This window comes from Heptranchias perlo, chromosome 22 (assembly GCF_035084215.1).
Source record: "Heptranchias perlo isolate sHepPer1 chromosome 22, sHepPer1.hap1, whole genome shotgun sequence".
In the NCBI taxonomy this organism is placed as follows: domain Eukaryota; kingdom Metazoa; phylum Chordata; class Chondrichthyes; order Hexanchiformes; family Hexanchidae; genus Heptranchias; species Heptranchias perlo.
This window is the reverse complement of record NC_090346.1, coordinates 43,378,026-43,399,242: the sequence shown is the minus strand read 5'-3', so window position 1 is coordinate 43,399,242 and position 21,217 is coordinate 43,378,026. Positions and strand designations below refer to the sequence as shown.

The following is a 21,217-nucleotide window of genomic DNA, read 5'->3' as shown; positions in this document are numbered from 1 at the left end:
TCAAGAACAATGATATCAACACTGGCCCCTAAGGTCATTAACCATGCTCCCCATTTTTGTGTTGTATGCAAATTTTGATAGCTATTGTGTGTAAGTTAGATTCCAATATAAAATCTAATGTACAACTTATTTTCTTAAAGCTGGGTTGTATTGTGTTTCAAGGCTGCAACAACTGAGGGCTCGTGCAACTTGGCGCTATACTCCACAAAACTAATATTGCGATGTGTCCCTTTTTCATGTCTTCTTACACCACATCTGCTGCTGGCCCTATGCAATACCTCATTTACAATACGGTACTGCTTTCAAACATGGATAAAAGAGCTGAATTCCAGAGGTGAGGTGAGAGTGACTGCCCTTGACATCAAGGCAGCATTTGTCCGAGTGTGGCACCAAGGAGCCCTAGTAAAATTGAAGTCAATGGGAATCAGGGGGAAAACTCTCCAGTGGCTGGAGTCATACCTAGCGCAAAGGAAGATGGTAGTGGTTGTTGGAGGCCAATCATCTCAGCCCCAGGACATTGCTGCAGGAGTTCCTCAAGGCAGTGTCCTAGGCCCAACCATCTTCAGCTGCTTCATCAATGACCTTCCCTCCATCATAAGGTCAGAAATGGGGATGTTCGCTGATGATTGCACAGTGTTCAGTTCCATTCGCAACCACTCAAATAATGAAGCAGTCCGAGCCCGCATGCAGCAAGACCTGAACAACATCCAGGCTTGGGCTGATAAGTGGCAAGTAGCATTCGTGCCAGATAAGTGTCAAGCAATGACCATCTCCAACAAGAGAGAGTCGAACCACCTCCCCTTGATTTTCAACGGCATTACCATTGCTGAATCCCCCACCATCAACATCCTGGGGGTCACCATTGACCAGAAACTTAACTGGACCAGCCATATAAATACTGTGGCTACAAGATCAGGTCAGAGGCTGGGTATTCTGCGGCGAGTGACTCACCTCCTGACTCCCCAAAGCCTTTCCACCATCTACAAGGCACAAGTCAGGAGTGTGATGGAATACTTTCCACTTGCTTGGATGCGTGCAGTTCCAACAACACTCAAGAAGCTCAACACCATCCAAGATAAAGCAGCCCGCTTGATTGACACCCCATCCACCACCCTAAACATTCACTCCCTTCACCACCGGTGCACTGTGGCTGCAGTGTGTACCAGCCACAGGATGCACTGCAGCAACTCACCAAGGCTTCTTCGACAGCACCTCCCAAACCCGCGACCTCTACCACCTAGAAGGACAAGAGCAGCAGGCACATGGGAACAACACCACCTGCACGTTCCCCTCCAAGTCACACGCCATCCCGACTTGGAAAGATATCACCGTTCCTTCATCGTTGCTAGGTCAGAATCCTGGAACTCCCTTCCTAACAGCACTGTGGGAGAACCGTCACCACACGGACTGCAGCCGTTCAAGAAGGCGGCTCACCACCACCTTCTCAAGGGCAATTAGGGATGGGCAATAAATGCCGGCCTCGCCAGCGACGCCCACATCCCATGAACGAATAAAAAAAAGGAAGGGCTTCTGAAATATAATGCAACTCACTATGTTCCACATTTGCCTAGCTCCTACTGCAGGCAGGTTCAGAGGTCAACCTCAGCACCTGTACATATGCAGTTATTCAGAAGGTCACATTCATGAGTTTACGCTTCTGACCAAAGTCCTTTCCTGATGTCAGAGGATCCAGGTAGTGACCTCCAGAGTTGTGTTATCTCTACACTGCCCAGGACTCAGCACCACAGGCAACAAATGGAAACAGTTTTCTCCAGAGCAAGATGACAGCGAGACAGCATCTGCCATGTCCATTTGATACCGGGGTCACTTGTTCCAGAAGCAGAAAAAGAAACAACACTACGAAGTGATGTTCTCTCCCACTGGAGGCAAATACAGCATCCTCATTTATGTAAACGGTGTATCAATACTACACTGAAATCGAGAGCTAGAGTCCAAAAAACACAGGGTGACTTAGCCGTGTTTCTTCCTTTCCCTCACTCATCCTGTGGAGAGAAACTCTGGTCTCTGCTGTCATAGAATTATAGAATGGTTACAACACAGAAGGGGGCCATTCGGCCTATCGAGCCCATGCCGGCTCTTTGTAAGAGCAATCCAGTTAGTCCCATTCCCCCGCTCTTTCCCCATAGCCCTGCAAAATTTTTCCCTTCAAGTATTTATCCAATTCTTTTTTTTAAAGCCACCCTTTCAGGCAGCGCATTCCATAATTACTCACTGCATAAACAAGTTTCTTATGTCGCCTTTGGTTCTTTTGCCAATCACCTTAAATCTGTGACCTCTGGTTCTCGACCCTTCCGCCAATGGGAACAGTTTCTACTTATTTACTTTATCTAAACCCTTCATGATTTTGAACACTTATCAAATCTCCTCTTAACCTTCTCTGCTCTAAGAAGAACAACCCCAGCTTCTCCAGTTTATCCACATAACTGAAGTCCCTCATCCCTGGAACCATTCTAGTAAATCTTTTCTGCACCCTCTCTAAGGCCATCACATCCTTCCTAAAGTATGGTGCCCAGAATTGGACACAATACTCCAGTTGTGGCTGAACCAGTGTTTTATAAAGATTTAACATAACTTCCTTGCTTTTGTACTCTATGACTCTATTTATAAAGCCCGGGATCCCGTATGCTTTTTTAACCGCTTTCTCAACTGGTCCTGCTGCCTTCAAAGATTTGTCTAACTCCAACCTCTAGACAGTCGATACTGATGAATTGCAGGTACATATTAGCAGTCCGGACACATCGCACTAGAGAATCAATGTAGCACCCTACAGAAAACTTTATAAACCAGCTCACAGTCCTCGATCAATAGTACTCAGAACTCATTGCTAGAAGACAAACAGTACTGATCCAGGGTCAAAAGCTTTTCCTGATTTTTGCCCAAGGGGAAGCATCTCTCGCACAGCCAGGCAGCTGAGATCAGTAGACTGGGAGATCACACCTGTATCCCATAAGGCCACACATTGGTGCTCCAACCCCACAACTGAAAGTGCTAAGTTAAAACAAATGAAAGGCAAGTTCTGATATAATTAATGAACTCTTTTTGTGCACCATTAAAAAGCACTTGTTAGTTTGCTACTTCTTAATCCATTGGATATCCATTATTATTTATTACACATGGACCAATGAGGGTAAAACAATTGCTACAGAATAGAAGCTATAACAATGTTTAAAGAAGAATTTAGAGTTGAGTAATTTAAAGTTATGACCACATCCACCATTTCAGAAATAGTACATTATGCAACAACTGCTGTAAATTTTTTTTGATAAGTTACATAACTGCACAAGTTATAGGCTGCATTTTGAAAAGCTCAGACGAGGACAGTATGTTGTACACTAGATATTGCACCAATGTAAAAATCAAAATTGAGACATTTTGGCCTTTGGTCAGTGCTGAAATTTCAACCCGATAGACAAGTCGTAAAAACCACGTTTGAAGGTACAATGACTACCTGAATTTATACAGTGCATTTAACATAGAACAAACATCCCAATGCACTTCACAGAAATGCAAGGAAAAAAATGGATGCTGTGCCAAAGGGGATGATATTAGGAGGGATCACTATAAGCTTGGTCAGAGGTAGATTTTAAGAAAGGTCCTAAAAGTGGTGATGGAGGAGGAGAGGCAGAGTGGTTTAGGGAGGGAATTCCAGAGCATGGGGCCTAGGCAGGCGAAGATGTGGCTGCCAATGGTGGGGCCAGAAGGAGGGTAGACATGAGATCAGAGTCAGGAATCAGAGTGTTTGGAAGGGAGGGGGGAGTGCTGGAGGAGATTACAGAAATAGGAAAGGGCCAGGCCATGAAGGATTTAAACACAAGAATGAGAATTTTAAAGATGTTGAGGGACTGGTAGTCATTGTAGATCAGTGAGGACAGGAGTGATGGGTGAGACGTTGGGAGGACAACTAAAGCATCATAATTTGTATACTGTAGAGCTAAAACATGCACAGAATAAGTAGTTACATGAAAGAAGATGAAATAGCATTTAATTCCTAGGAAGGAAATAATAACTTGCATTAATAGAACACCTCATCATGTCCTTAATACGTTCCAAACAACATGACATCCAGTGAATCACTTTTTAAAGTGCAGTTATTGTTATGTAGGCTAATTTGCACATAAGATCCCACAAAGCAAATTAAACTGTTTTTGGTGGTGTAAGTTGAGGAAGGAATGTTGGCCAGGACACCAGAATTCCCCATTTCTTCAAATATTGCTGTAGGATCTTTTACATCCATCTGAACAGGCAGATGAGGCACATCTGAAAGATGGCAACTCTGACAATGCAGCACAGCGGTGAAGTATCAGCCAAGATTACATGCTCAAGTACTGGACTGGAACATGAACCTACAACCTTCTGACTCAGAGGCAAGAGTACTACCAACTGTGTCAAACTGATATTTGATGTAGTTCCAATATCTGGGAGTGGATTGGTTGCAGAATTGTCACTAAGCTTATTTAATGTGCTGTAAAATTCACATTTAGACCATTACTCTCTTATGAAATGGCTTTTTGCACAATACTTATCACCTCAAATTCCTTCCATCATTACTGCCAGGGTTCCAGTAGGAAATCCCAAAATTTGACACTTCTTTTTTCCTAAAGACTTTCCTGCTAGCTTAAGTACAATTCACACAGGAAATTTAAACACGTAGAAAGCTATATTAAAATTTCCTGCCTGAATCACTAAAAGAAATGCTTGCAAACCAACAAAATTTGCAAGCATGAGCTGTTGTATGTATGAACTTGAGGACACAATGCAGCAACTCACCAAGATTACTTTAACAGCACCACCCTCCCCTGCGACCTCTACCACCAAGAACAAGAGGAGTAGCAATGTTGTGGGAACGCCTTCAGCACCAAGTTACACACCATCCTGAGCTGGACATATATCATTCCTTCATTGTTGCCGGGTCAGAAACCTGGAACTCCCCACGAAGCGCCATCACAAGGACTTCCGGCTAGTCAAGGAGAAGGCCCACCATCACCTTGTCAAAGCAACTAGTGATGGGTAATAAATGTAGCCTTGCAGGTTGTCTACACCTCAAGACCAAATTTTTAAAAACAATTGTAACCCCAGTACTTCACCACAACATACATTTATATAGCGCCTTTAACGTAGCAAAACGCCCCATGGTACTTCACATGAGCGTGATCAGACTAAAATTGACACCAAGCCAAAGATGGAGATATTAGGATGGGTGACTATAAGCTTGGTTAAAGAGGTAGGTTTTAAAGGTGGAGAAGGTTCAAGAGATAGGGAGGGGCGAGGCCACAGAGGGATTTGAACACGAGGATGAGTATTTTAAAAATCAAGGTATTGGTGGACCAGGAGCCAATTTTCAGCGCAAGAATGATGGGTGAGCAGGACTTGGTGTCGATTGGGATACCTTGGAGTTTTCTATTTCAAAGTTAATTTCATGTTTCAAGGAACAAAATCAATAGCTGCAATTATATCCCGCTCAACCTACAATGTGTAAGTGTATAGAAATTGGGTCACGCTTTGGCCGGGAAATATGTTGTTTGTAGAACCTGCTGAGTCTACTGCTGCTTAATATCAGGTCACCCTGATTAAAACAAGACAGCTGAGATATATAGTTGTTGTACTAGTTTTTTTTCCCACAATTCAGGTGGACAGTCCACAAAATGCACACCATTATGCTTTATTGATATTCTCGTAACACTAGACTTGTAAGCCTACTTTTTACAGCAAGAACTAACCCTATAACATTCAAAAGTCGATTATATAAGAAAGTAAATCACTTTAGAGAATGTAGCATAGCATAGATTTTTGGATGACATTAGACGTCCCCAAAATACCTTGAGGGTAGTGTCGCAAGAATTCACCGCCCTTCTGTAACCCCACTAACTGCTACCTTTTACCTGGCTAGGCCCAATGTTAGTAAGTTGAGCTCAACTCACACCGGAAGTGCAGGGGCGCCGATGAATGACAGCCGCGGGAACCAATCGGCGATCGGAGGACAAGCCCCGCCCTCGGAATCGGCCGTCAATCTTCGAAGAGCAGCCAATCATCGGAGGGAGGCGGGTACTTCCGGTATCATGGTGTTCCTTTGCGCCGAAGTAAACAGGCCACGAAATATCCCTCACCGATCAGGCCGTGGATGTGAAAACCGCCAGCGGAGGATGCTCTCCGGGTCGGTCACCGAACAGAAGCGAAGGTTTTAAAACACTGCGGCCACCCCCCCACCCGCCCCGGTCGGACAGGGGCGTCCCGGCAGCCCCTGAAGGGTAACGGCCGAGAGGGGAAGGGAAGAAGCAGCAACCGCTTTCCCCTCCCTCCCTCCCGCCCATCCCCCACATCATATCTCCTCCCCCCCCCCCTCCCCTTTAAATTAATAATAGATATTTTTTTTTAAAAAACCACAGGCTTAAATAGCAGCAGGCACCGCCATCTCTTACCTTGGGAGGAGAGCTGCCTCACGCTGTTGACAAACTGCTCCAAGGCGGACGCCATTTCTCAAACCGCCTCCTTGCTCCTCATTCAAACGCCGTGACACAGCATTGAAGCGGCTCGCCAGCCAGCCAGCCCACTCTCGCGAGCTTTCGCTAAAGCTCGCGGGCAGCAGCACGCTGGGGGCGGGGCCTGGAGGAGGAGGAGGAGGAGCAGAGCATCTTAAAGCTGTAAAGCACCTTTCGGCAAGAGAAATCATAATGCACTTCTTTTCATTGCCACGGTCATGAACTTTTGTTTTTAAAAAAAAAGTAACAGGTACTTGTATGCATCGTTTTTTTTTTAAAAAATGCTAAAAATAGAAGGATTTTGGCGGGGGGGGGGGATTTAGAGCATATAATCAAACGCAAAAAAAACCACTGGAAATCTGCAATTGAAAAACACAAAGTGCTGGAAATATTCAAGCAAGTGAGGCAGCATCTGTGGAGAAAGAAAGAGAGTTAGCGTTTCAGGTCGAAGACCCTTCGTTAGAAAACGTTAACTCTGTTTCTTTCTCCACAGATGCCTGACTTGCTGAGTGTTTCCAGCATTTTCTGTTTTTATGCCAACATAATTCGCCAGTCCCACACAGAATTGGGGTGAGAACATAAAGTTTTAGGAATGTTTGGCATATGAAATCCGCTCCTTTCTAATTGTACATTTAATACTATGTATATAACCTATGAATGTGGAAATAATTTTAAAATAGTGCCAATCTTCTGTATACATGATTTTACCTTTTTTTAAAAAAAACACTAATTTTGTCTTCTCTCCTGAAGGTGAAGTTTACTCAAATTTGGACCCTGGTTTCATGGATACCAAGCAGCCACCTATTACCTTGTCATGGGTGAGGACATGATCAGTTGTGAGCACTCCATGGTCAAATATCATGGCAACACTCATCGTAAAGGGGACAAGCTTGAAGAATGGCCATTTGGGCAACGTACTGGAAGACAACCAGTGGCTATGAAACTGTCTTGCAGCAAAGCCAATGGCTTCAGGAGAGTGGGGGGGAAATAATGTAGACAATATTCAAACAGACTGTTTTTATTTGAATGTCACAAATTAGACTTTTGCTTTAATGGGTTGGCTCAATCATTTATTTGACTTTTAACAAAACCCTTTACATTCTGTGTACACTTTTAAAAGACTGTCTGAAGTTTATTTTCCCTACAACACTTAAACGTCCGTTCAAAACGTTGCTTACTTTGTTTGTAACCACTGCTCTTAAAATCTTTACTTCTTTAGGGAATACAAAAACATGATCTTTCCAACTTGAAGGGATTGGCAGACATTGACTCGATTGCATTGCCCTGAAAATAAATAAATCTCGATGAATCCCTGCAAGCTCTGGGGAACCTTGTAACCCAGCTTTAAGGTTATAGAGAAGGGGAGCGCGTAATTTCCGGAGATTAACGGGACTGTGCGGCCAGTTATATATTGAGTTGCTCAATATATGAAAAGACAGATCACTTGTGCAGGGGCCCGTAGGGCTTGATTTTAATCATGCGAGATACTGGAGTGAGCTCCGGCTAGGTATTGCGCTTATTGCAAGTCGAGGTCATTCGGTCACCTAGCAAGTAACCAATGCGTTAATTGACCACTTCGGTGCAGTTGCACCTCAACCATGAGTATGCAGGGATATTTCAGTGGCGACCTCCATTGATTGTATATGGCTAAATATTTTTTTCCTCCCCTTATGACTTTATACCAATGCGAAAGGTTGCTTTAGGCAAATTGTTTTTCCCATTGCGCCCGACCATGATCTTTCTGACTAGATTTGCATCTCTTCGGAGCTCGGGGAGCAAACTGTTTGGCGCAGTGGCGCAGAGCGCTGGAGACAGGCTAGAGGGCGAGAGGCTGCGGGTTTTGGTGGACATGGACGGAGTGCTGGCTGATTTTGAAGGTGGATTCCTCCAGAAATATAAGGACACGTATCCCAAGGAGCCCTTCATAGAGTTGAAAGATCGCAGAGGTTTCTGGGTCTCGACACAGTATGGAAAACTGAAGCCTGATCTGTGTGTAAGTCAAAGGAGACTGATAACAGGAAATTATCAAAGTGCACAGCATCATATTGGTGTTGTTCCAGACTTAGACTTATATTTTTAAATATTTCTTAGCTTGGATAACAATAGTTAGTAATTGACTGTTATTTAGCAAATCAAAAGCAAAATACTGCAGATGCTGGAAATCTGAATTAAAAACAAAAGTACTGGAATCACTGAGCAGGTCAGGCAGCATCTGTGGAGAGAGAAACAGAGTTCGTACTTTTGGACAATGACCGGTCACCGACCTGAGACGTTAACTCTATTTCTCTCTCCACAAATACTGCCTGAACTGGTGAGTGTTTCCAGCATTTTCTGTTTTTATTTCATTAAACAGATCATTGATTTTTCCTAGTGGAGAATTGGTCCATATTTTAGTGTAGCTGAGAATGATCAAAAACATCAATTAGAATAGACCAACTTGTTACTATAATGTAGTCAATCGACTTCGTGATTGTTAATTTGCTGGGGTTTTTAAATTGTGAATGTACAGAAACTTACATTTCTACAGGGCTCCTTGTGTACAGAAAGACATCTAGGAGCATTTACAGATTGGAGGAAAAATAACTGAATGAGTAGGAGGGAAGAAGGAAAAGCAGAAACACTAGGGGCAACTGAAAACAAGGTGGGAGAGATGGTTTTTTAGGAGGCTTTTGAAAGCAGAGGGAGAGGTGGCAAGGGAGAGGGATTCAGGGAGTGAGTTCTAAACAGTACTGGTTGAAGGAGTGGCCACAAACAGTAGAGCAAAGGGAGCATGAGTAGACCTGCGAGATAGGAGCGGAGGGTGAGTGCAACAAGGATATGCAAGATCTTGAAAGCAAACGAGGCACTTAGTCAGTTCGGTGGGACATGGGGAACAAGCAAAGCTGGGGGAAAGACTGGGAGAAGGAACGTGGGACTTTGTGCGTTTGGATGTAGGCCATGGTCTGAATGAGTTGAAATTTGTAGAGGGTTGAGGCTGAGGCACAAACAATGTAGCACTATTGCTATTTTTTTTTTAATAGAAATTTCACTGAATCAATTTGCTTTCTAAGACTAGATTGTACCCGGAACATTAAGTATCTTCCTTGGCTCCATGGTAGCACTCTCACCTCTGAGTCAAGGTTGGGGGTTCATAGAACCATAGAAAGGTTACAGCACGGAAGGAGGCTATTCGGCCCACCGAGTCCATGACGGCTTCACAAAAGAGCAATCCAGCTGGTCCCACTCCCCTGCCCTATCCCCGTAGCCCTGCAAATTTTTTCTTTAAGTATTTATACAGTTCTCTTTTGAAAGCCATGATTGAATCTGCCTCCACCATCCCACCTGACAGTGCATTCCAGATCCTAACCACTCATTGTGTAAAAAAGTTTTTCCTTCATGTCACCTTTGGTTCTTTTGCCAATCACCTTAAATCTATGCCTTCTGGTTCTTGACCCTTCCACCAATGGGAACAGTTTCTTTCTATCCACTCTGTCTAGACCTTTCATGAATATGAATACCTTTATCAAATCTCCTCTCAACCTTCTCTGTTCCAAGAAGAACAACCTCAGCTTCTCCAGTTTATCCACGTAACTAAAGTCCCTCATCCCTGAAGCCAGTCTAGTAAATCTCCTCTTCACTCTCTCTCTAAGGCCTTCACATTTTTCCTAAAGTGCAGTGCCCAGAACTGGACACAATACTCCAGCTGTGGTTGAACCACTGTTTTATAAAAAGGGTTCATCATGACTTCCTTGCTTTTTTCCCGACTTTGGAGACTTGAGCACATAATCTGGGCTGGCAGTACTGAGGGAGTGCTGCACAATCGGAGGTGCTGTCTTTCAGATTAGATGTTAAACCAAGGTGCTATCTACCCTCTCAGGTGGATGCAAAAGATCCCACAGCACAATTTGAAGAGGAGTGTTCAGGCCAATATTTATCCCTCAACCAATATCACTAAAAAACAGAAGATCTGGTCGTTTATTGTCTGTTCTGATTGTGAGAGCTTGCTGTGTGCAAATTGGCTGCTGCATTTACTTCATTAAAACAGTAACTACACTTCAAAAGTTGGCCGTAAAGCTCTTTGGGGTATCCTGAGGTTGTGAAAGGTGCCATATAAATGCAAGTTCTTTGTCAACTAATACCACTGTTGGGTAGGTCCCTGCTTTTTGACTGGGAACAGAGCAGAAAAGAAAGAAAACGAGGTCGCCAACTCACTGGGTTAGTGAGTATGCCTTTGTGCAATACTCCTAGAATAACCAATTGAGACAAAAACAAAAACTTCAGAGCAGACAGTGAGACTTACTACAGCTGCAAACAAAGAAGTTACTTCAGGAGTAAACCAAAGAGCTACTGTTGGAGTTAGATCAACAGGACTTGGGGTATTAGGAAGACGTTACCTTTCTCTGATAATCTGTGACTATTAAAAGAAAATTTTCATTTTCCTATCATAGAATGGTTACAGCACAGAAGGAAGCCATTTGGCCCGTGCCAGCTCTTTGTAAGAGCAATCCAGTTAGTCCCATTCCCCCACTCTTTCCTCGTAGCCCTGCAATTGGCTCTGGATTTGGTTTCCCTACCTTTCCCCCTCGTAGGAATGTACCTAGACTGTACCCGAACCATCATCTCTTTAAAGGCTGCCCATTGTTTAATTACAGTTTTGCCTGCCAACCTTTGATTCCAATTTACCCAAGCCAGATTCATTCTCAACCCACTGAAATTGGCCCTCCTCCAATTAAGTATTTTTACTCTAGATTGCTCCTTGTCTTTTTCCATAACTAAATCTAAACCTTATGATACTATGATCACTGTTCCCTAAATATTCTGTGGTACTTGCTCCACTTCATTCCCCAGAACTAGGTCAAGCAATGCCTCCTTCTTCAATGGGCTGGAAACATACCAATCAATTTCTCCTGAACACACTTCAGAAATTCCTCCCCCTCTTTGCCCTTTACATTATTACTATCCCTGTCTATATTAGGATAATTAAAGTCCCCCATTATCACAATGCTATAGTTCTTGCACCTCTTTAATTTCCTTGCAAATTTGCTTCTCTATATCCTTCTCACTCGGTATATTCTATAGGCCACCAACCAATAGTGTAATGGCACCTCGTTTCTTAACTCAAACCAATTAGATTCTGTCCTTGACACCTCAAGGACATCCTCTCTCTCCAGGCCTGCAATATTCTCCTTAATCAATACTACCCCCCCCCCCCTTTCTTTCCTGAACACCTTGTATCCAGGAATATTTAGTACCCAATCCTGCCCTTTTGAGAGTAAGGTCTGCATTTTCACCACTACATCATATTCCCATGTGGCTATTTGCACCTACAGCTCACCAATTTTGTTTACCTGCTTTGTGCATTTACACATATGCACTGTAAACCTTAGACCTTCTTGTATTCTATGTTGGTCTGATCCCACCTAATACTGTGCTATTTATGTCTCCCAATCTTTTGTGCACCTTGTTTCTCCTTTCTAATGCTACATCCTGGTGCCCATCCCCCTGCCACATTAGTTTAAATCCTCCCCCACAGCACTAGTGAACCTCCCCACAAGGACATCAGTCCCAGCTCTGTTGAGGTGCAACCCATCTGTCTTGGAGGTCCCTCCTGCCCCAGAACTGGTCCCAATGCCCCAAGAATCTGAAGCCCTCCCTCTTGCAGCATGTCTCTAGCCACACATTAACTTGCCTTATCTTCCTATTTCTGTACTCACTAGCACGTGGTACTGGGAGTAATCCAGAGGTTACTACCTTTGAGGTCCTGCTTTTTAACTTCCTCCCTAGCTCCTGATACTCTGACCGCAGGACCTCATCCCTTTTCTATGTCGTTGGTATCCACATGGACCACGACTTCTGGCTGTTCCCCTTACGTTGCCTCTTCCTACCCTTTCGGATGGCCACCCATTTGCTATCCTGAACTCTTTGTGGCTGCAGAGTGATCACATAGAGTCATACAGCACGGATAGAGGCCCTTCGGCCCATCGTGTCCGCGCCGGCCATCAGCACTAGTGATCCAGGAAACCTCCAGCCACCCCTCAAATTCAAACCCTCAACTTGAGCTTGAGCAACTGGAGGCATTTCTTGTACACGTGGCCCTCCAGGACACATGAAGCATCCTGAAGTTCCCACATGGCGCAGGAATTGCAGACACTGGGTCTCAGCTGCCCATCCATTATATTTAGGAATTTTTTTTCTAAACTCCCTTTACTCTATTATTCATTTACTTACTGTTTACTTACCCCAATTAATCTACCCTTTCATTCCAGGTCTCAGAGCTGCTCCTCCTCCGTTCAGTGATGTCACTCTCTGTTCTTAGTAAATGGGGAAAGGGCTCCTCCCCTGGTGCTCAGCGCCATTGATCTCGACTCGGCTCTCACTTTTATACTGACAGCCAGGGCTCCTCCCCTGGTGCTCAGTGCCACTTCTCTCGACTAAATTATCTATTTATTTATAGATAATTACTTTTTAGCCTGTTTTGGTTTTTTTTTCGCTTTTTAAAAAAAAATTAGCACCTCCTTTCCCCTCTCAAGTTCCCACTTGGTTCACAATCCAACTCTGTTCAGCAGATAACCTTCTACTTTATACACCTTTTGAGAACACCAGTTGGAACTGTTCACTCAACTTCCAGCTCACAGTAATTACCTCTTCAGGCAATTACTTACAGCTGATTGATTTAACTGCCACTGACTTGCAGTTTCTGTTAACTGTTATAGAACTTTAAAAGAAACTGCAAGTTATTTACGTGGAATTGTGCGTTGTTGGATAAGTATAGACTTGGGAACAAGTAATTGAAGTGGTGCTCCTTCGGCAGGTTTGAACAAGTGCTAGCTGAAGATTAAATTTGAAATAGTCCAAACTGGGGGTGGACGTTGCTTTCTTTCCCCTTTAAAAATAAACTACTAAAGCTTACGATAAATTAAGAACTTTTGAGGGCAAATGTTCCATCTACCTGCTCCTGTCGCAGAGCTTCTTCCGCCAAGAGCACATATCAGAAAATTACGCACGTACAGCTCACCATATTCCCTCCAAATTAATGGACCTACATTATAGCTGCATGCGCGCAATTCCCCCAGACTTGCGCTCCTGGCGGACAAGGCTCTCCGCTGGCACAGTGGAAGCAAAAAATTAACCCTACTCCAAGGTTGTTCCATCGCTTCAAACTTCTGTTAATTGTTCTGATGTAGAATGCCATTTATTAGCTCAATTTGGAAAAGCACATTTAAAAAAAAACTCCCTTACTTCAATGCCGTGCCTAATTACATTGTCATTCATTATGCTTCAGAGAACATGCAAGATATGCAAATTTATCCTTTCAATGTTGTTCATGTGTTGTCCTCCATGAGGTGCTCTTGAGCAATACAGGGAGGAACACCTTCCCAGTGTCGTAGAGAAAGAAACACTTGCAAACTGCTGGCCATTTTATTTCTGTTCCACACAGTTTGATCGAAAGCCGGAAAATCTTACCTTTAGCAGAAATTTAATGCACCTAAAGCTCAAGACTGGTCATGAAACTTGGATTTTTTTTAAAAAAGAGTGCAGTGCTATTCATTAAAGCACCTGGGTTGCCACTCAAGGTGCTGCTTTACACAGTATACCATAAAATTAAAGGATGGTTGCTAAAGTCGTAAGCCCAGGCACTGAGTTACAGTAACCAAGCAAGCCAATTTGTAATAATGTTTTTATTACATGGGATTCCAGGATTTTGACCACCATTTTGGGGATGGAAGTCCACAATTGCATCAATTTTCCCTGAAAACTGTAAATCAACTGTGAATGTAGCCATTCTCAGTTTCTGAGAACGCTCAGGGTCAATGAAAGACTTGCATTTATCACATGTGCTTTAAAACGTTTGAGCATTCACATAATTAATTACATAGTACATTGAATATAGTTATGTAGAGAAACACGACAGCTATCTTGTACACAGCAAGATCCCACAAACAAGGACACCAATACCAATAATTAATTTTTGATGATTGTGGTTGAGGGCGAAATGTTGGCCAGGACACCAGGAAAAAAACCTGTTCTCTTAAGTGTCTTGGAATCTTCAATATCTATCTGAGTAGATAGCTGGAATCCGAGTTTATCTTTTCATTCGCCTCCAACAATGCAAGACTCCCCCTGTATTGGAGTGTAAGTCTAGATTATGTGCTCATGTGGGGCTCAGCAACAATAATACAACCAATTAAGTCAAGCAGATACCAGGTACTTCACACACTGGGCCTTGTCATATTTGTTGACATGCAAATACAATTTTTTTCTTGTTAGCTTTTGGACAATTCCCCATAGAATTTACAGCACAGAAACAGGCCATTTGGCCCAACTGGTCTATGCCGGTGTTTATGCTCCAGAAGATTTAATTTACTACCTTGTACCTTACCATAGTTCACAATAAATTGGGTCATTTAACTGTCAGTGCAAGGGAACAGATTACCTGAAGAAAAGAAATTGATGTAAATGAAGACTGTTCAACAAAAGTTTCTTTTGAACGTAACATTCTTGCATTTAAAAAAATCACAGGAAAAAGCAATAAGTATTTGGGAGTCAAAGAACTTCTTTATTGAACTGGATCCCCTTCCTGGCGCAGTGGAGGCTGTGAAAGAGATGGCCAACTTGAAAAAGTGAGTTCATAACTTTAAACCCCAAAAGTATTCTAATTCATGCTTGACTTAACAGAATTTCTGTAGTAACGTTACTTCTGCTCTTCCACAGCACAGATGTATTCATTTGCACCAGTCCAATAAAGAAGTATGATTACTGCCCTTATGAAAAAGTAAGTTACGAGGAAACTTCATCCAAGAAAATAGATGACCAATTATTAAGGTTTATTCAGAAATATGAACTTTTACTCCACATGTACATCCAACTGATATAGTTATGTCTAATATGGAAGGCCATAGAATGCAACCGCATACACACTGGATAAAGTTATCTAACCATGTGAAGTAAAAGGTCATCATCAATGAGACACCAAATAGTGACAAAAGTATAGTTCAATCATAAGCACATTTCTAAAGAATGAGTTTACAATTTTCTACATTGGTTGCACAGAAAAAAAATCTTTGCTTTTGTTGACCATCTGGAACTTAAGATAGTAACTGTAACATTAGATAACTTTTAACGTATGGTGAGAATGAACTCAGAGCCGCGGACTAGAGGGAAACATAATCCACAGAAAGTTAGGTTCCAACGTTCCATTTTTTGCCGTAATTTCTATTATTCATGCACAAGTAACTAAAAGGAAAAATCAAAAGATATCAATGGGAAAAAAGTATTAAAATTAACAACTCTTTCCATCTTTGAGACTTTTATACTATTAAGTTAATTGGATGGCATATTGATTCTGTGTTCACAGTACGCCTGGGTAGAGAAGCATCTTGGGAAAGAGTTTCTGGAACTGATGATACTAACACGGGACAAAACGATGGTATCAGGCAATTTGCTGATAGACGACAAACTAGATATATCAGGTAAAATAATAAGTGATTAAAATGCTCTCACTTACAAGGTCCATGTATAAACAAAATTAAACAAAAATACTTATGTTTTCTCGAAATGGAAGGCTGCCTCGAAGTCTTAAAACAATTCCCCAGCCATAACATAATGATCATAGTTAGAATTCAGGTTTGGTCCCAATACTTTTTTTTCCTCATTCTCAAAGCAAAAGTCAGCTTCCATAGACAAATCTGCATTCCCTATGATCAAAAACTTAACCGTAAGCATTTAGTATGTGGATATAGTGTGCCACACGGTGACTAATTGTCTCGCTTATTGTAAACTTGATCCACTTAGCACATCGGATTCCATTATGTCTCCTATCACTTAAGAAGGATAATATCAGCCACACCAAACATTTTTCGTAACAGGCTAAAATAGGTTTATTCACACATTACTTCCAAATGGAAGCGGAATAGCTGAGCTAAGGAACCATTCAAAAGAGAACCAGAGACAGTGCACAATCAAACGAGCCAGATCACTCACACATCTTATGGAAGTTTTGCCATGCAGGTAGTGAGAAGCTCCTGCTGTCCACCTAAGCTTGTTGGTTGTCTGACGGCCAACTAGTGACGATCCTCCAGGGAGGCAGTGGGAGAAGACAAATCGGCGGGGTGGGTGATTTTCAGTATAAGTCGGGGGTCAGCGGATGATTTTTTTTAAAAAAAAGCTTCTCGTCCATTTTCCGCCCGAGGCCCAGCAAACCTTATTTTCGAGCGGGCCTCGAAATAGATGGCCAGCATTCCCCCCCCCCGGGGCGAAACAATGCCTAAGTCAATATTTAAATTTAGGATCCTGCGCCAGTTGTGGGACCCCAATGCTATTTTCATGTACCATAGAGTCATAGTCATAGAGTTATACAGCACGGATAGAGGCCCTTCGGCCCATCGTGTCCGCGCAGGCCATCAGCCCTGTCCACTCTAATCCCATATTCCAGCATTTGGTCCGTAGCCTTGTATGCTATGGCATTTCAAGTGCTCATCCAAATGCTTCTTGAATGTTGTGAGGGTTCCTGCCTCCACAACCCTTTCAGGCAGTGAGTTCCAGACTCCAACCACCCTCTGGGTGAAAAAGTTCTTTCTCAAATCCCCTCTAAACCTCCCGCCTTTTACCTTGAATCTATGTCCCCTTGTGGTGGAAGTTTTTTTTGTGGGGTCAGGAGGAGCATGAAAGTTCTTTCTGGCTCCACGAAAATCTTCCCACCCATCTCCCTCCTCTCCCAACCCATCTCCCTCCTCTCCCAACCCATCTCCCTCCTCTTCTACTTCGAGCTTGGGTTCTCAGAGGATATTAGCCCGTCAGTACATACGTCTCTTGTACCACCATGTTTTCAGAATGATTTCCAAATGACGTCTATCATTTACATTGCTAATTGTATTTTGTAGGTGTGGACCCCTATCCTAAATGGGAGCACGTACTCTTCTCAACCTGTCACAATATTCACGAGCAACTGAGACCCCCTAAAAGGCGACTGCACTCTTGGGCTGATGATTGGAAAGCATTACTGGACAGCAAACGCAAATGACGCTCTGCAGGCGGCCTTAAATGTTTTAGTTACCAATGAAAAGTGATAGCCTGATACAGAACTCGAACAATAAGTAGCATGTGACCATTAATTGATAACAGTGCAGGTTACTTTTAATGCAAATACATATCACCATGCATGTGAGATTTTAGTTTCCTGTGTTTTTAGTTGTTTAGGTACTTTTCCCTTAAAGGCACATTATTTAGGAAATAATGCAGGTCTGGTTAGGATCCAATAACGTTCGAGTAATTGCACCCATTTTCTCTCCCCTTCAAATGTGCAATAGATTGTAGTTGTTACGGTTGCAGAGATAGAGAATCTAACATAATCTTCAGCTGTTGATCTGTGGTATTTAATATGTTGCAGATCAGAGCTTTAACCAGATCCAGGAATATTTGACGAAGGCCACATCTTCAAATAATGAACCCTCACAATCTAGTAACTCATCAATGTATTGGTTTTATTTTTCCCCGCTTGCTGCTTTTCAATTCCGATTTGAATTTGTTGCAGTTATTGACTCTACTGCTGAGGTTTGCAGTAAGCAGTGTCACAGTTGGTCATCAGAGGAGAACAGTGTTCGATGAACCATCACTGTCCTGGACTTAGTCTCGGACAATACAATGCCATTTTTACTAGCGATCACATTTACTTTGGTTAATGGTGATACATATTCGATTTGACTCCCTACAGTGTAGATTGTAACTGTGAAATTCCTATCTAGCTCATCCTCTGAGGTGTTCTGTAGAGCAGAGCTGCAGAACAGGTGCTGCGAACACATTTTCCAGGACCTCGTGCTACATAACATTAGAAATCCAACCGCTTCAAAAGTTTAAATGTAATCCGATGTTAACTGCTTACTGACGACTCATCCAGTGAATTATCCGTGAAACTGATTGCCTTACTCATTACTCCGCAGCTGACAGTCCAAAATGCAGAAATACTCTGCAGGCTCAAAAGAAATTGAAACCCACGGATAAATGTTTCCTTTTAAGCCTGGCACAGTATATGACCTTTCAACTCATGCTTCCTTTGGGAGTAACCAATCTGGTCAATGGACGTGCTCGGAAAACAGAAACCACTTTTGGCCCAAAAGGTTTAGCTAAGACGGCAGCTAAAAGAATGCTAATATATTTAAATCTACTATACGGTCATTTAAAATGTTATATATTTGAAATATATTTTTCTTTTGTATTGCATTGTGCCACAGCGGCATTGTAACTCGTGTAATTATTGTCATAAAAGCAGCAAATAACATAATGTTACAGTACTGCCTCTAGATTCCGAGGAGGATTGCTTGAAAAAGTTATCATCCGTATCATTTGCACATTAATCAACAATTTATTCACATGCACGTAAATGTAAACACAGATACATTCTCATTGTGCCATCAATACAGAATAAATACCATTATGCAATGAGGGCATTACCAAGAGGCAAGAAGTACTGATTTTTCCAGTTAGTCCCAATAGTTATTATGGGGAATTATAGTAACACATACAAACATGAGGGCTTTGGTCCCTATGGAAAGTAGACAGCACATACTTGAATATCAGAGTCTTGCTGTTTTCAATTGTTTAGCTATCAATTTAAGCTAGCCTATCATTGAGAGTTTCAAGTTATTTCTAGAAATTGGGAATACCATTACTACTATGAAAGGGTCCCGTAAGATTGGGCTTGAGGAGCACTGAATGAAAACAAAAAAGTTGGTATATTGTACCTATTGACCTGGTCTATGTGGATTATATGTTTTCGCAAACCACCTTATCTTGAACATTGGGCTTGTAGCACGTCATAGCTGGCACTGTAGTTAAGAGTACAAACCAGCTAAAAGCTGCTGTTCACTCAATGACACTGCATAGTTTGAGTGTATTTCTATGTCACTTCTGTCCATGGATGCTATCAAAGCACCCAACTGTTAATTTTAAGATGTTTTAAGACATGATGTACAAAAGTCCAACTACGCACTCTTGGATATTTGGTAATGACTTTGGACTATGCTCTATTGTGGTTTTTAATGCAAATTTTACATTAGCAAATTCTAAGAAATTTGGCTTGTACTCTGTAACAACCTGCTTGAATGCACTTTTCCATGCACAATTTCAAATTTAATATAAAATAGCAAGATACTCCTGGCCTTTTTGTGTTCCTGTTCCGCCCTGTGAAGCTAGCAAACTTAACCCCGACAGGATTTGTGATCAAGTGTTATGTCATCTTGCTATCCCAGCTTCATTTTGCACCTCTAGCTTTTTTGTTGTATTGGATAACAAAAGAACAGGATTGCAGCCGGATGCAGGGAAAGGCCTAGAGACTTTGTACCAGCTTTCAATGGGGGTTGGAAAATTCAACCTTTGCATTTACGCAGTTAGCATGCATCATGTTTCATTCCACATGTGAGGCTTGTCACTTATCAAGATTTCCTCCATGTGAATAGCAACGTCTGTTAACATAATTTGTGGAAGTCATGAATGTATTCCAAGTGACACCACTGCTTAGTAGTAGCTATAGCTATAACCAATGTTGGAGTCTGCTGTGATAGAAGGTTAAGGTGCAGAGCAATTTCAAACTAACCAGAGTGAAATCTTTGTTTTTGTATTCTTAATAATACAAATAGGCAGCAGTTGATGAAAATATGGTCATCCGACCGATGTAAATCTAAAACACCAATGGGTTGTGTGCTGGAGTGATATGATGGGAGTAGAGTTTACATCTGTGACTCTCATCTGACAAGCTGCCAATCTTGGTTATGCCACCGTGGGAGAGGTGGTGAGAAAAGACTGTGAGCTTTCCTGCATCTACTGTGCATCTTGTAGTACTTAACTCAATGGTGACATTGGTACAGGCCTAGCAGCAGGTGGTCTGTCTACCAGCTCAGTCTGAACATTGTGTATGGCACAGGAACCTAAATGGAGACAAAGTAAAAACTAATTTCTCTGATTTGGAACCTTTCCACCATATTGTGAAGGTGGGATGGGGTATATTAAGAATATATGCTTGAGTAGTAGATTGACCTTTACATAGTGAATTGTCTAAATGGGTTATTGGGTTGACTTCCATCAGGTTTTGCCTCTTTCATCCTGAACAAAATTATTATATAGAGTGTTTTTTATTTTAACAAATCAGTGAAGTGTTACCTGGTTTTGGTATTATAATAGTGAATAGTTTAGAATATTAATTTAAAGTTCCAATGCCCCATACATTGAAAACAAATAATCCCATTTGAAAAGCAGGTTATGTAACCGTCTGCCCTATTTTTCCTTCTCATGAAATTCCTGATGTTTAATTTCACATCCGATCTTTACTATATACCTAGTAAAGATCTGCTAATTTAGCTGCTGTACAAATGTCATGCAGGTTTGCAAGTAGCTACTGTTTCAATGGAATATCCCTTAATGTTACCTGAAACAGCAGGATCTGACAGCTGATAACCAAAGGTAACAATCTGCACCTACTGTGCAAGCGATTGCTTGAATGTTGAGTCCTGTGTCTGTCCCTCCTGTTTGCAGGACAATCTACTCTGGTATGTGGATCACAGTGAAGACAAAAATTTCTTTAAAACTTGAAGTTGTCTTAGCTCTGTCCTTCATGTTATTTTCACCTGGCACTGGAACTCAGAGATGCCAAATAGCATACAGATGCAAGGCATGAACCTGGTATTAGTGTCAACTTGGCTCAATAGCAGTACTTTTGCCATGAAGTTAGAAAGTTGTGGGTTTAAATCCCA

The 21,217-nt window shown here is 42.2% G+C and overlaps 2 protein-coding genes across 6 annotated transcripts in view; one reads left to right on the top strand and one right to left on the bottom strand.

The window, feature by feature from the left end:
• The window catches only part of cops3 (COP9 signalosome subunit 3), a 33,772-nt gene extending 27,204 nt beyond the window's left edge, over positions 1-6,568 (bottom strand). Inside the window, exon 1 of one of the 2 annotated variants that reach the window (XM_068003420.1) lies at positions 6,438-6,568. In XM_068003420.1, coding sequence (XP_067859521.1) covers positions 6,438-6,492 — 55 coding nt within the window. In that variant the 5' untranslated portion in view covers positions 6,493-6,568. Of the gene's footprint in view, positions 1-5,939; positions 6,011-6,437 lie in introns of those variants that run through there. The other variant, XM_068003421.1, reaches the window with a different exon arrangement.
• Positions 6,064-19,628, top strand: LOC137340719 (5'(3')-deoxyribonucleotidase, mitochondrial-like). 4 transcript variants are annotated; one of them, XM_068003424.1, is made up of 7 exons: positions 6,064-6,172; positions 6,991-7,067; positions 7,248-8,490; positions 14,997-15,097; positions 15,189-15,249; positions 15,832-15,946; positions 17,357-19,628. In XM_068003424.1, exons 3-7 carry the CDS (start codon positions 8,182-8,184, stop codon positions 17,494-17,496), a joined length of 726 nt encoding a protein of 241 aa, XP_067859525.1. In that variant the 5' UTR covers positions 6,064-6,172; positions 6,991-7,067; positions 7,248-8,181; the 3' UTR covers positions 17,497-19,628. The 4 variants fall into 4 exon arrangements, with proteins under 4 accessions (XP_067859525.1, XP_067859524.1, XP_067859526.1 ...); XM_068003423.1 differs by having other exon boundaries at positions 6,064-6,747; XM_068003425.1 differs by lacking the exon at positions 6,991-7,067.
• The last annotated feature ends 1,589 nt before the right edge of the window (positions 19,629-21,217 follow it).

Bases quoted from the DNA above. Each gene is read 5' to 3' on its own strand.
- LOC137340719 (XM_068003425.1), top strand. From the start codon at position 8,182: ATGCGAAAGGTTGCTTTAGGCAAATTGTTTTTCCCATTGCGCCCGACC. The intron at 8,491-14,996 runs GTAAGTCAAAGG...AAAAAATCACAG, and splicing joins AACTGAAGCCTGATCTGTGT to GAAAAAGCAATAAGTATTTG. The intron at 15,250-15,831 runs GTAAGTTACGAG...CTGTGTTCACAG, and splicing joins ATTACTGCCCTTATGAAAAA to TACGCCTGGGTAGAGAAGCA.